At 37.1% G+C, this 16,377-nt stretch overlaps 1 protein-coding gene across 1 annotated transcript in view; it reads left to right on the forward strand.

Moving 5' to 3' along the window:
* The window catches only part of LOC126469690 (actin-interacting protein 1), a 166,407-nt gene extending 155,427 nt beyond the window's left edge, over positions 1–10,980 (forward strand). The window contains exons 13-15 of the mRNA XM_050096856.1: positions 4,842–4,992; positions 5,071–5,180; positions 8,969–10,980. Coding sequence (XP_049952813.1) covers positions 4,842–4,992; positions 5,071–5,180 — 261 coding nt within the window. The 3' untranslated portion in view covers positions 8,969–10,980. The remainder of the gene's footprint in view (positions 1–4,841; positions 4,993–5,070; positions 5,181–8,968) is intronic.
* Positions 10,981–16,377: the final 5,397 nt, after the last annotated feature.

Below are 16,377 nucleotides of genomic sequence, written 5' to 3' on the forward strand. Positions count from 1 at the left end.
ACACATCTGTTTATGAAACTTCAATCAAACCTTGCATAAGAAACTGATTCTGTCCTGGTGCCGTCCATCACACGAATACATTTTTGTAAGGGAGACTGCATCCATTTGAAGGTGAGGGTTTTTTATTTTCATTTAAAACTGTTAGTGTCATGATCAACACCATTAAAAAGTGATGTGATATATGTAACCCATTTTGTTTTATACTCAAACTTAATGGAAACTTGCTCTTCATTTTAGTTGGCTAAGAAACAGGTATGTCTCATGTCATTTCTAAGCATTGTAGGATGCAGACTTCAGTGAGTTTCCTAAGAGGTGGGATAAAACATTTTTTAGCAATTTGTCAGCCAGCCATGTGTAACTGCTCTAATGTTGTAGATAATTCCTCATGGGATTTCTCCATCTTTTGTCATAGATTTAAAAAAGACTGAATCATTATTTTCTAACATGCTTTCAGCCAGAAAATGACAAGTTTGCTGGAACTCTTGGTGTCGGATGACTTGAAGCCTTTTGAGTGATCTCTGACTGATATTGCCAGAGCTGGCAGTCTGCTTGACCATTTCATGTTGTAAACATATGACAGCAAAGCATCTAATTTTTATTGTTGGTCAATGTCAGTGTTTTTCTCTGTAAGGTATCAATGTTAGGAAGGTTACATACATTTACTCAAGACACTGTGCAGGTTGGAGAGGGACACATTCATACTTATTCGTTGGACTGGACCATCACCATACGATTGTATGATGGGAAGGGATAAAGAATGGGCCAGGGCAGTGATATGTACATTGTCTGTTTGCCTAATTGAGTTCTGTCCAGTTGGGAAAACCCTACCAATAGGCCCAGTACTTTATATTGTGCATCACAGAATTAGAGATGACCATGGCTATATATAGCCAGACCAACAAATCACAAAGTTCCTTCTTCTTCTTTTTAAACTGCTGTTTCACATTATTTAGTTATACTTTGTGTCAGGAAAAAATTGTTTTATTTTTGTTGCCAATTTTGGTGTAACTTTTTGCTGATTTTGGTACGAGTTATTGACAGTTTATTTTTGAAGTACTTTCCTTATTTTTTTGTCAGATTTTTGAGTAGGGAGACTGTAAAAATTACTTGCTGTATTTTTGTCCAAATTTTAATAGCCAAATGGAGAATGTAAGGTGCCCCCCCCCCCCTAAAATAAAAAACCTTGGAAGTAACCAGGATAATTAAGAAAAACTTAATAGTTGATTAGAGGGAAATCTAGTTATGTAAACGAAGTGTTAAAAGATTCATTTGTTCCAGGGTTGGATAGTTTGCACTAGTAGTTGTGTTGGCGTAGAAATTATTGAATTCTTTTTTCCATTTTGAAAAAATATGCCCTTAATAATAATAGAAAACTGATGAGTGTTTAAATTTATTATATTTCATGCTTTCTGAACAAAACTTCAAAATTAAAAAAAGTGAAAAAAAGTCAAATGTTTTGAGAAGTGATTTTTCTAAAAGTAAGAAATAAAATAGATTAGAGAGTGTATGAGACACCTCATTTGTAGTACATGATTTAGAGCATCATCCAAAAGTGTGTCAAATGTTTCTGTAATGTATTTTATTTCTCTAATCTATTTTATTTCTTACTTTTCACAAATCCCTTCACAAAATGTTTGTCCATTAAAAGAAAAAAAAATTGTCTTATTTGATTGTTTCTCAGTGTTATGTTGAAACTGAAAATATGTATATCATTTAAATTATATTTACAGATAATTCAGATCACATTTATTTGAATTATTTAAAAAAAAAAGAAATAATTTTTATTAAACACTTTAAATGTAATAAATTAAAGAAAAAAACTCGGCGATGATAAACTGTTGAAAGTTTTTCAGAAGGTAGCATTGTAATAACATGAAAGCTCTGTTCTGAGTCGTCATGCTGTCAGTCTGTCAACATTTCACTACAGTAAGAAAATCGGTTGCCCGTAGTCAAAATTTGAACACAGAAAACAAACTGCCTTCGGCACAATACCAGACATTTAACAATGCCCTCATATCCTATGAGATTCCACATTCACAAGACATTTTGCCATGTCAACATCAGTAGAGTTTATCATCATCACATGCTTGAAACAAGAACTTAGAGCTATGAATACAGACTTACATTGATCTGTGGTTATAAGAGTTGTTAGCTTTATTTGAAGGTGCAACCCAGTATGTCTTAATATTTCCTTCAACTTTGCATGATGTATTTGTCCCTTGATATTGCTCAATATCTTGCTGGTTTAATCATCAGATATTCATTTTCCCTCAGTAATTAAGCAGTTTTCATACACTTTTAACTTAGAATATATGTAATGATTCTGTCCAGCAATATCAGATTTCCCAATATTTTTGCAGAACAATAGTACCAAAAATGCCAGAGTTTTGAAAGATCTTTAATGCTTTGCATCAGTTTAAATTGAATATTTATGTAACACATGTATATACACTCCTGGAAATGGAAAAAAGAACACATTGACACCGGTGTGTCAGACCCACCATACTTGCTCCGGACACTGCGAGAGGGCTGTACAAGCAATGATCACACGCACGGCACAGCGGACACACCAGGAACCGCGGTGTTGGCCGTCGAATGGCGCTAGCTGCGCAGCATTTGTGCACTGCCGCCGCCAGTGTCAGCCAGTTTGCCGTGGCATACGGAGCTCCATCGCAGTCTTTAACACTGGTAGCATGCCGCGACAGCGTGGACGTGAACCGTATATGCAGTTGACGGACTTTGAGCGAGGGCGTATAGTGGGCATGCGGGAGGCCGGGTGGACGTACCACCGAATTGCTCAACACGTGGGGCGTGAGGTCTCCACAATACATCGATGTTGTCGCCAGTGGTCTGCGGAAGGTGCACGTGCCCGTCGACCTGGGACCGGACCGCAGCGACACACGGATGCACGCCAAGACCGTAGGATCCTACGCAGTGCCGTAGGGGACCGCACCGCCACTTCCCAGCAAATTAGGGACACTGTTGCTCCTGGGGTATCGGCGAGGACCATTCGCAACCGTCTCCATGAAGCTGGGCTACGGCCCCGCACACCGTTAGGCCGTCTTCCGCTCACGCCCCAACATCGTGCAGCCCGCCTCCAGTGGTGTCGCGACAGGCGTGAATGGAGGGACGAATGGAGACGTGTCATCTTCAGCGATGAGAGTCGCTTCTGCCTTGGTGCCAATGATGGTCGTATGCGTGTTTGACGCCGTGCAGGTGAGCGCCACAATCAGGACTGCATACGACCGAGGCACACAGGGCCAACACCCGGCATCATGGTGTGGGGAGCGATCTCCTACACTGGCCGTACACCACTGGTGATCGTCGAGGGGACACTGAATAGTGCACGGTACATCCAAACCGTCATCGAACCCATCGTTCTACCATTCCTAGACCGGCAAGGGAACTTGCTGTTCCAACAGGACAATGCACGTCCGCATGTATCCCGTGCCACCCAACGTGCTCTAGAAGATGTAAGTCAACTACCCTGGCCAGCAAGATCTTCGGATCTGTCCCCCATTGAGCATGTTTGGGACTGGATGAAGCGTCGTCTCACGCGGTCTGCACGTCTAGCACGAACGCTGGTCCAACTGAGGCGCCAGGTGGAAATGGCATGGCAAGCCGTTCCGCAGGACTACATCCAGCATCTCTACGATCATCTCCATGGGAGAATAGCAGCCTGCATTGCTGCGAAAGGTGGATATACACTGTACTAGTGCCGACATTGTGCATGCTCTGTTGCCTGTGTCTATGTGCCTGTGGTTCTGTCAGTGTGATCATGTGATGTATCTGACCCCAGGAATGTGTCAATAAAGTTTCCCCTTCCTGGGACAATGAATTCACGGTGTTCTTATTTCAATTTCCAGGAGTGTAAATACAAAAGCCAGGAAATACAGCGTTGAAGTTACACAAACACACAAATCAGCATCGCGCTTGCTCAGTTTTCTTATATCAGTCGATCACAGCATAGGACACTGACATTGTGCAACTGTGTTTTGAGTGGTGAAACAGGTGTTTTGGGTGCAAATTAGAATGCTGAGAATATTTGTTTCAGTATTTATTCAGTATTTCTTTAATGTTTTGAGACTGAAGTTTGTGGTGACAATGTGAGCTTTTGCATAGACCAGTGTAGGTAAGGTTGAAATGCAATCAGATGCCACGTTGATTTACATATTTGTAGGAGTAAAGTGCTGTTATTGATTTTTCTTGTATTTATGCTTGTGAACTATGAAAATATATATTTTAATTGATGAATTTTATTAAACAAAAACATGTCATTTTCTCTATGAATATTTATGAAAAAATGTTCAGAAATGCGACATCGACGACAAAAACTGATATGGGAATGGAGTTCACTTGAGGTAGGGTATTTTAATTTGGCATCACATCTAGAGCCCTAGTTCTTTATGTGGAAAATAAAGTGTTGAGAAAAAAGTCAAAATCCAGTTTCAGCATTCAATAACTATCAGTTACCTATAAACTGTTTCCTTCCAATTTGAGAGTTTTTATGCAATAATGGAAATAACACCAACTTTTACAAAATTCTGTAAAAACTACCGGTTTCATGTTTTTCGCTAAAAATTGTCAGTTTCTCAATATATTTTGTGTTATGAGTTGTGCAAAGTTTTCTTATCACTAAATACACCACTGCTCTGACATAGTTTCTAGAAGGCTATCTGATTCTTTGTTTACAGGATACTCCTCTTTCAACATTCCTTTCAGTCTTTCTGCTTGTAGAGATTTGGACGTGACAAATTTTGCTTACCTTTTTTAACAATAAATATTTTAAGATATTTGGAGTATTTCTTTGAAGTTGATAACTTGTTGTGTTTATTTTCCAGTTGGCTCACAATAAAGAATGGGGATTCCACAATGCCAGAGTCAATACTGTTGCTTGGTCACCAAATTCTCTTTTAGTTGCCAGTGGAAGCTTGGATACAACTATAATTGTGTGGAGTGTACAGAACCCTGCAAAGCACACAATTATTAAAAGTAAGATCTTATTTGTACAAGACTGTTCTTACACCTTATAGCTACAAAACAACTTCTGTGTTACATTTTTATTTACAGATGCTCACCCACAGAGTCAGATTACTCGGCTGGTGTGGCTGGACAATGAGACACTTGTTTCTGTGGGACAAGACTGCAACACTAAAATTTGGGAAATATCTTCTATTTAGGTAATGTATGAAACAGAACACATTTTACCATTTAAATTACATGTATTTCCCATAGCCCTGTTGATATTATTCCACCTAGCAAAATGTCTTTAAGATTAAATGAAACAACAAGTTCACTGTTACCAGTCACCGTTTTATTTATTTCCCTGACGTGTTTCGAAGGTTTAAACCTCCATCATCGGGTGGATTTACATTAGTTAGTATTACATTTGTGTGTGTGTGTGTGTGTGTGTGTGTGTGTGTGTGTGTTGTGTTACGATTTTTGAACTTGTGGCACTGCCTAGTGGAGAAACAAGACACTATTACAGAATATGGTTTAGGATTACTTTTGACAAAAAATTAAACTGATATCTAATGGTAAACATTAAATAAGTAAACTAGAGTACCTCCAGTGGTTGTTTCATTTAATGTCAGTAACAGTCACGGTAAATCCTAACCTAAAAATTTCTTTAAGATGGAAAAGGATCATGATATGACTGGCAATCTCAGATGCACATGCAAACAGGTTTGTGTTTGTTCATGTGCGTGTTTGTGTGTGTGTGTGTGTGTGTGTGTGAGGGGAGGGGGGGGGGCATGGGGTTCTATCTCTTCTTAGTTCTTTCTTTTTTTGGGCCTCTCCAGCACTCAGCACTTGAATCTGATAGGTGAGTGGCCATCTGTTCTTAGACTTACTTAGCTGTTTCTACTGTGCAGTTTTGAATTTATTCAGGACCAGACTTTCAAGACTTTACATACATTGGGAAGTTTAACTTCTTCAAGGACTCTGAATAATTAGTGAGAAGAGATTTTTTTCTCTTCAGGAGGAGGGAGAATTCTGGGGACAATTTATAAGGTATAAGTTTCAAATATCTGGAAAATTGATACAGCATATTATTTCATATTTGTTATGTTGTGTTAACACTTGCTTATTAATTAATGGTAGACTGAAAAGATGGAGCTGTTTCATAAAGAAATATTTTAATCCAAAATAATTTCTGGATTTATCTTCAGTGTTGTAATACTTTGTGGGAGGGAGCGTACTACTTCAGCTCGGTCATATGAAAGATGATGATTGTGGAATATTTTTGTAGCATACCTTTCATGTAACTGTGACTTTGTTGCTGCCAGGGTTGCCCCCCCCCCCCCACTTCAAAAGTGTACATTGCTAATGAGTGGTTGAAATTCCCTAGTTATGGATTACAAGAGACACAGCATCCCATAAATTTATTGCTAGTGGTTATTAACCCTTTCATTATGAGTACTATATTTAGCCGGCATCCATGTGTTGCTCTGTGTGTATGAGTGCCGCCATAGTTTGCCGGTGTCCACACAATGCTCTGTATGTATGAGTGCCATATTTAGCCGACATCCACGTGCTGCTGTAAGCGTACAAGCAACATATATAGGCAGCTTCAGCATAAATCTTTCTTCAAGCATTACAGACCACTGGAAAACAGTTACTAATTTTTGCAAGGTTCATAACATTCATTTGAAAGTTGTATTTATAGCTATGTTTAATTTGTTTTATAAAATATTGTACCTTCCTTTCAGAATGCTAAAAAGGAGTTCAAAAAGAATTATATTTGCTAACGGACTCACTGATTCAGGGATGATTCAGATAATGAAAATCAACATATTGTTACATTTCTTATAAAAACTAAGAAAAGAAGAGCTGTATGTAGTACTTCAGAATCAGAAACGGAGAATATTGAACCCATTAACAGTGACCATGGAGTATGGATGTCAAAAATATTTGTGCATAAAATACACAAGTTTGCATCAGAAAGTTCAGGGATTAAAGTACGCATAACTTGGTCAGTGAAAATATTAGATTACTTTCAGCTTTTCGTCTGTGAGGGTCTCGTAGAGTTAATTACAAATGAAACAAATCACTATTGGTCTCAGAAAGATAATAATAATGTAAACAATTCAGAAGGAACTGTAGTAGCCGAACTACACTGTTTTTTTGTCATATCATTTTTAATGACGCGCAACAAAAAGTTATCTTTAATAGAGTATTGGAGTAAAGACAAACTAATGTGTAGCAATATTTTTGGAAAAGTAATGGCTGGAGTCTGCTCTTTCGAATTACTACAAATGCTACATTTTAACCATGATGACAGTTCTACCAAAGATCATTTGTACAAAATACGGAACGTCATTGATTTATTACAAAAAAAAAAAAAAAAAAAAAGTCAGTCATCTCAACCATTCCAAAAGCTGTGCATAGATGAAAGTTTACTTTTTATACTAAGGGCGGCTGTCTTTCGTACAATACATCCCGTCAAAAAGAAACAGATTTGGAATAAAATCTTTTATTGTCTGTGACTGTGAGACAGGGTTTGTACAAGATTTAATTGTTTATGCCAGATCATTTACCCTGGTGGACACCAAAAATAAGGATACTGCAAAATCGGGAGCAATAGGTGAATCACTTATGAAGCCCTATTTAGGAAAGGCCCATACTGTTTACGTAGATAATTGGCATTCCAGCTGAGGTTTATTTAGAATGCTACACAATAATTGCACAAATGTGTGTGCGACTGTAAGAAAGAAAAGGAAAGGAATGCCGGAAATTGATGAATGATTAAAAAGAGGACAGACAACCTCACGATCGTGAAAAAATTTAATATTCATAAAGTGTATGCATAAAAAAGAAGTCTATATGCTTTCTACCATGCGCTCAGATGAATGTGCTACAGTAATCGAGCACAGTGGGGAAAAAGTTATCCAGAAACCAGTATGTGTATTGGATTATAATAATTTAGTGGGTGCAGTTGATAAAGCAGACATGGTTATAAGCACTGTGGAATCAACACACAAATCTCTGAAATGGTATCGCAGATATTTCTTTCACTTACTGGACATTTGTGTGTGGAAGGCCTATTGCCTTTATAAACACAAGATGAAAGAACCGGTATCCATGGCAAAATTTCAATTGCAGTTAATTAGGGTGGGAAGAAACCGAAACAGAAAGTGTGTTGTTTGCAGTGCAAATGGCAGAAAACGAGAATCTAAGTATGAGTGTAAAAACTGTAATGTGGGTTTGTGTGTTGACCAATGTTTCCAAATTTATTATACTGAATTACTACATTATTAATAATCTTCTGAATGATCCTAAATTGCATTTTTATTTATAATACTTGTAAAATCCAAATATATTGTTACGTAACACTTAAATAAGATAACCTACACATCAGGTTACTGGCATGCAGTGTGCACAGTTCATGGTACTCTGCACTAATCAGTGACGCCACACAGCGGAGCAGACTGCTGTAACAAAAGGGTTAAGGAGCTTTCAAATTATTTGGTAAACATCAAATATAGTGAAATTAATTAGAAGATATCTTAGGAATTTTGAAACAAAATACCTGTTATTTTGTTAACAAATATTTATACAAACAAGTCAGAATAATAAGGTGTCCACCTGGAGATTTTGTAATCATGTACTTCAAAGTAGACCAAAAACTTGTTTATATTGACTCACTGTAATTCACATCCAAGGGGAGATGGACACAGCAAAATCTGTATAACCAACTGTGAGCATAGATCAGTTTCTTTTAGGTATTAAAAACAGTAACTAAAATGTAACACTTAACTAACCACCTCTCATTCATTTGAACGGTAACTGGCCATTTTACATCTTCATTTAGTCAGAAGTGATACATAGTTATGTTAGTGCTTGAATCAATGGTAATGTAATGATCTGACTCAATAGCAGTTGTATATCTCTAATATATTATGGGAGAAGCTATGGATTATGTTAAATATATGTAATCTCAATTTGATGAGTGGTGTTATAATTTCAGGATTATGCACAACGTTCAGAAAACAAGAAGCTGAACCATGATTGTAAAGATGCTACAGCAAGACAGAGAACTTCTTCAAAGGCAGGGGTCATTTTTGTCTTTTATTAGTGACACAAAGCACTTTGTAAACTTTTATATGTTCTGTACTATGTGCAGCTCTTAAAAATGAAAAGGTAACTGTTTGGCTATGAAACTATGAGAGATGGGTTGAGCCTGTGTTAAAATTAATATTTTTTTAAGAGAACTTTTGTATTACTCTGTCGCATTTATAGCTTATGCATGCAGGTTTTTGAGCAGAAGATTATAAAGCTCTCTCACTCATGTGTCAACCCATCAAGTTTATTTTTTGAGGAATGTGTACAGTGTTTGTATTCAAACATACTTAGACCAAACTCAGCATTCGTTAGAATATGGTGATCAATGAATAACTGCTAACTGTCATGGGATTTATTAGATGGTGATCAATTGGATGAGTCTTTTGACACCTTATAACAATCAGCTGTAGATTTTTCAAAACTCGACAAAAAAGCAAGACAATTTTGTCCTTGCCTGTCTAAAATGGAAATACTTTGAAAGACACGGAACAACAATTTGTTTCATGATATATGTCCCTCTTTCCCATGCCTCCCCCCCCCCCCCCCCCCCCCCGCCCCTCTCTCTCTCTCTCTCTCTCTCTCTCTCTCTCTCTCTCTCTCTCTCACACACACACACACACACACACACACACACACACACACACACACACACGGGGGGGGGGAGTTACTTTTAATTTTTTTACAGATTCTTTTACAACTTTAAATGGTAAGGATTTGTTTATTTATTAAAACTGATATGAAACTTCACACACAATTTGGGAAGGTTGTGCACTCATTAGAATTGCTTTCTGGATAAAATATTCACAGTTGAATGGTTGCAGTGTTTGGTATGGACAGCAGTCACTTCCACAAAGCTGCTCACTAGTTATGTCAGTGGCAAATGTTAGTCACATAATAGTGCCACATGTCTTAATTGGACAACCAGAACAGGCCCTAACAAACTATATTTGTGTAGTTTTAAAATGTTTGTATATTGATGTGATATAAATTAGCATATCACTGCCAGAAACTCTCAAATTCATATTCAATGTACATGGAGTCAGGCAGTGCATTTACATTGTCTGTACACCAAAAATAATTTTCAGGCATTTCATGAGTAATGAAATATCTCACGTTACCTGTATTAATATGTGAACTTGTGGTAGCTCTGGTTCCTGAACATATATTGTGAAAAATGCACTGATTGGAAATTACATACCAAAGAAGTTGTAGCTTTGTTTTGATGAAAATTTGGGTGCAGTTAATGTCCTCTGAAAGTCAGGAACATAGGTATACTTTGTTATTCTGTTTTTTATTTCGGTATTCAGGTTGTGCAGTTTCCTCTGTTTGAAGAACAATCATTAGCAGTGTCGTTTTACATTATGAGTTTCATATATAATTTATTGCCTAGTGCTTTTGTGGTCGCTACGTTACTTCACCATTTTATAAAAACTGTAACCTTCAAATTAGAAATTTCCATATCATGTGTGGCTTTTGTAAAATGAAGGTTACTGTTGGAACAGTATTTTATTCAGTAAAGAAATCATTGAGAGATATATTTACAATAGAACTTTTTTTGGGTATTATCAGTTTTTTAATGATTTTATTTACTTTTTAGTGTTCAAAAATTAGATTAATCTATGGACAATGCATTTAATTAAACTGTAAGTATTGCATTTGATGTTCCTTAATTATATTTATTTGTTCAAGGAATGTTGTTATGGCTGTGTACAGTAAAATGTCTTGATTTGAAGCTTTCATATAAAAAGAAAATCTGTTCAATTAAAATTTTATAAACACCATATTGATGTCTTCTTGTGCGATTTTCTTTAGGTAAATATAATACCTCATTATGGCATTCTTATTATAAAATGAGGAGAAAGTTTGTATATCTTTCGAAATCAATAAACTGGTCAGACCGTGTTTTCCACAATAAAATGCCAGAGAAGTATGTGTCGCTCCACCACCACCACCACCACCACCTTGTTGTGCTTCCTTTTCTTTTCTACTTTTTAACGTTAACTCAAATTTATTTGCCATTGATGAATCAGTTTACAGTTTTTAAAGGTTACTGGGCATGTACTGTAAGTTACCATAACTCTTGCCTCTTGAATAAATAATAGCCTTAGCTTCAGTTTACCTTCCAGTAATAATAAAGCAACGGAATTGTGACTTATATCATACACCAGCTCTGCACTCCACATTTAGCAGGTCACATACGTACAGAATTCCTTTTACTGGTGAGAATAGATACCAGCCCAGCAATAGACATTAGCTTCTTGAGTTAGAAGAATTAATACACTGTATCAGTGAACACTGATTTATTGACACCTACATTTGAACTGAATGACAAACTAAAACAAACTGCCTCAAAATTGTTCACAATTCATAATTTTAATAACTTTTATGATCTCATGAAATAAAAGAATTATGATGCTATTCTGTGTTTATTATTATGTGGTCTTCTGAATATAACTCAGTAGCAACCCGGAACTACAGTACATTGCTGCTGCCTGGTGTATTTGTGACTTGCTCCATTTTTTTTGAATGCTGTCACCTGTGTAACATTAAAGAGCCTCTGAAATACATGTAAAACCACAATAAGCATTAGTCTCCTACCTTATCTAAATGCTAATATATTATACATCACTCAGTTATACTCTACACTGATGTCATAAGTTCCGGTCCTTCTGTTGTGTATATAATGCCCAAGTTTGAACCGTTGCAGTGTGTCTTCACTAACTGAGAGTAACAAATAGGAATACGGAAAGAAAACAAAACATTTTGTTCTAATATAAACATTATAATACCATCCTAGCTAACTGAAGATAAAATGTAACTGCCTCTTCATGTTACTTGGTACATGTATTAATTTTGAACACTGAACAGGAAGTATATTTCGTTTCTTGAGCAGTTAGATCCTTAAGGAAACATGCCGAATTACTAAAGCAGTTCAATACACTCTCCAGTGGCTATGGGAATTTAATGAGTAGGAAAATAAGTAGAAATGTATGAACAACATTTTTATTATTAAGAATGTTGAGGTTAACACATTAAGTGGATTGGCTTTCTATTGAAAGGCAGCATTATATCAATAGCAGAGAGACTGACCTTGTTTTGTAAGCAAACCACAGTCTAGATTGCGTGCTTTTATTGCCATGACAGGTTTAATTCAGCTGAAAAGAGTTATAGCAATATTTTTTTTAATAGTCAATGGTTTTACAAATGCATACTTCACTTGTTTCCTCACCAGGCACACTAGGCTAAGACTTAAGTAATGGATTTTGTAGGTACTTTTCTGAAAATGAAAGAGAAATCTGAGTACTGTTTGTGGAAATTGCAACACCCAGAAATAATTGTCTGGACCACTCTAAAATTGGAGGATTTGTAGAACAGCATGTTCATCACTTACTATTTCTGAGAAATAACATGTACATAGGCCCAACAGAGCTCTATTTTGTGTGACTGGACAGGTCAGTGTTAAGCCACGCTCATTAAGTGCAGAGCCATCAAACAAAGGGAAAACACGCAAGGGGATTCTGGTGTACATTATCTACATCAAAAAGTGCAATACTACTGTATGATATATACTAAGATGGTATCTGTCCTTTCAGACATGTCCGAAAGAACAGATACCATGGGTGACCATGCAGCTCGTTAGAATGAAATGCAAGCAGGAGATCCCGGGTTAAAGTCCTGGTCGGGGCACACATTTTCATCTGCCCCTGTTGATGTATGTCAACGCCTATAAGCAGCTAAGGGTGTTCATTTCATTGTAACTGCTGTATGAGTTAGTTTGTACAGGGTATAATAACTGTCATCCTGCAGACAAGTTCATTATACAATGATATTGCAGCTCATAAGGGCATGCTGGTATGACAGTGGTGCATGTGGGACCACACATGACCACATTGCAAGATGGCTGCCATCTTGTCCACATGACCATAACTGGCAGAACATGTGTGTCCACAGCATTGGCCCAGTGCTGGAGCACTGGATTGAGCCTGAACGTGTCTACATTGATAGTTCAGTGCCATCTGATAAGAACTGAACTGGTGGCACATGTCATTGTGTCAGCTTCCACTGGCCAGAAACACTCAGTCCTCAGATTGATATGGGCTTGCAAACACCATCATTGGCATGCTGCATGGCAAAATGTAGTGTTTTCAGAGGGGTCCCATGTAAACCTGTAGCTCAGTAATGGCCATGTACATGTTAGGTGCTACCATGATGAATGCATTTGGGCAGACTGCATTGTTGAACAGCACAGCTGAGAAATACCAAATGTGCCGTTTGGGCGCCATTGCCTGCATGTTATATTTCAGCACTACAGCGCCTAGCCACATGAGGTAAGAAATGTGCAAGCTTTCTTCAAAGGATGGTGGGTACCACTCATTCCTTGGCCTTCTCATTCAACTGACATTTCATCCAACAAACTTGTCTTGGATATGGCCAGTTGGGTAATTATTCATTTAACCTGCACTTTGTGGATAGGCGTAGAAACTAAGTGGCAGTTTGTGCTCCAGCAGCATACCCACAGCCTATTTGATTTCATGTCATAATGTCTAGAGGCTCTGATTGCAGGCTGTGGTGGCTTAATTCCACATTGAATTCTCGTGCTCAAACTGCATCTACTGTTCCATAATTCTGATCAATTTAGTATTCTCATTTCCCTAACCTGTGGAATAAATTTTATCATAACAACATGTCTCGCAAGTTTCACAAACAGTAATTGAATGGATGCTGGTTTTTCTATATCAGTTATTTGTAGTTTAAAAATATAGGTGAGAAGTATCTACTCTTTCTCTCAAGCCAGTGAAATCTAATTGTTTGAAAAGTTCCATTTTTTCCCCACTTGTGAGCTTTGAGAATACTTCGTGCAAGCAGAGTTCTAAGGTAGTTTCCTACAACTTGTTGCATTATCATCTGGTAATGATATGGTTTTTGACATTATTTGAATACGCAGTGGTTTACAGTGATGAAAAGTCATTCCCAATACAGCGATTTTTCTCATTAATGCAACGGGCCTGAGCTGCGTGGTTTGCAATTCTGCAGTCTTGCATGTGGAGCATGAGTATAGGTTAATGTAGGGGCATTGATTAAAGCCATATGAATTTATCTATTGCTATTTGTACATGGTAAATAATCACTGGAGAAATAGTACAATACCTGACGATCGGAGAAGAGGGGACATTGTTCCCATCTTCAAAAAAGGCAATAAAAGACTTTGTAAAAACTACAGAGGAATAACCCTTATGAGTCATACAGCCAAGATTTTTGAAAGAATTTTACTGAATCGAATAAATGAAAAGAGCTGAGTGAAGAACAGCATGGGTTTAGGAAAGGAAGAAGCACGATTGACCTGATATTTTCTATCTGTCAACTGATGGAAAAAAGGTTGAGGGTATAACAAAAAGGTGATAATGGTTTTTATAGACATAGAAAAAGGCATATGACTCAGTTAACAGGGAAAGACTCTGGGAAGAAATGAAGAAGATAGGTATAGAAGATGGATACATTAATGTAATAGAGACGATGTACAGAGAACACAGTTGTAGAATTAGAACACCATTGGGAAACTCTGAATACTTCAAAATAAGACAAGGACTTAAACAAGGAAGTATTCTGTCTTCTCCACTTTTTAATGTTGCGGTGGAGGGAATGAATAGGGCAGTTAAAGACATAGGAAAAAGACAGATGATTTTTTGCAGGTAATATGGTAATATGCAGCAATAAAGAGGTAGATGTACAGTTACAACTTGATGTGTGGAAGAAAATGATGAAATGGTATGGATTAAAAATAAATAAAGATAAGAGTGAAGTAATGGTATTTGGAAGAACAAAGGAATTAGTGGGAATATTACTTGGAATGGTGAACCCCTCAAATTGGTAGACAGTTTCACTTATTTAGGGAGTGAAATATCTAGTGATGGAAGAATAACCAACAAAATTAATAGGAGGTTACAGACGGAAGGCAACTTCTATCAAACAATAAAATACATGATTTGGAATAAGGAAGTTTCAGAAAAAGCAAAACTCCTTGTGTATAAGAGTTATTACTTTCCTGTTGTGAACTGTGGAGGAGAAATATTAGAAAGGACCTTAAACAAGAAAGTGTGATAGGAGAAATTGGAAAAAAGAGATTAAGATGGTACGGGCATGTTAAGAGGATGCGTGGGCAGAGACTCCCCAGAATTATGGAAGAACTAAAGATGGATGGAAAAAGACCTAGAGGGCACCCAAGAACATGGTGGAAAATGGGAGTGAGAATATGTGTGGAAAGGAGAGGTGTGACAAGGCAGCAATTGGGGGAAGAAAATTGGGGGGAGGACCAAGCCAAATGGAGAGGACTAGTCAGCACCCAGACCTGGCAGTAGCTGGAGTGGGATATAGATAGAAATAGTCACTGATTGCATAGAAAAAGAAATTCTCTCTACATTATTTTAAGTTGTTGACGTTATTTCAGGGAGTGGCTAAAGGTATGTCATATTATGGGATCCTTGACATCTAAAACTGTTGTTAACTTGTAAATAATCAGTGTTCAGTTTAAAGGGTAATATACAAAATAGTTTATTGAAAGAAATGTGTAAGACATTTAAAGTAATGCAAACTCTTCATTCTCGTAATGAGAAACAGAGAGAGAAAAAGAATTTTCTTTTAACTTGTACAAGAAACAGGCAATATGGAGTACATTTGCAAAAGGTAAGTACAAAGGTCACCCCATGAAAATCTGATTAAAAGTAAGAAAGAGATAAAGATCCAATATTACACAAGAGATTCTTAAACAGAATTTTTATTTGAAATCACTGGTAGCTTTTTCTGAACTAAGTGTGTGTGGCAGTGTTTCCAAACTTGAGGGTAATTGCCCCTTGAGGGGTAAAATTAATTTTTCTGAGGCATAAAAATGAAAGGGCTTGGTTGGGTTTTGGTTATGAAACTAAATTAATTTTAAAAGATCATTACTGTTATCACTTTTTTGTAATGCACTGATACTGATTATGTACATAACACAGCATGCTGGAGATTACAGCTTCTGAAATGTATGGTAACGCATCATCTTCCTTATAGAGGCCATCCACTACACACATACACTAATGTGACAAGTGGTGGGATAGTGACATGCACAAATACAGATGACACTGGTATCGCATACACAAGGTATCAAAGGGCAGTGCACAGGCGGAGCTGTCATTTGTACTTGAGTGATTCATGTCAAAAGGTTTCTGATGAGATAATGGCCATGTAACAGGAATTAACAGATTTTGAACATGGAATGGTAGTTGGAACTAGATGCATGGGACATCCTATCTTAGAAATCGTTAGGGAATTCAATAT

The sequence above is a fragment of the Schistocerca serialis genome, chromosome 1 (assembly GCF_023864345.2).
Source record: "Schistocerca serialis cubense isolate TAMUIC-IGC-003099 chromosome 1, iqSchSeri2.2, whole genome shotgun sequence".
NCBI classification, from domain to species: domain Eukaryota; kingdom Metazoa; phylum Arthropoda; class Insecta; order Orthoptera; family Acrididae; genus Schistocerca; species Schistocerca serialis.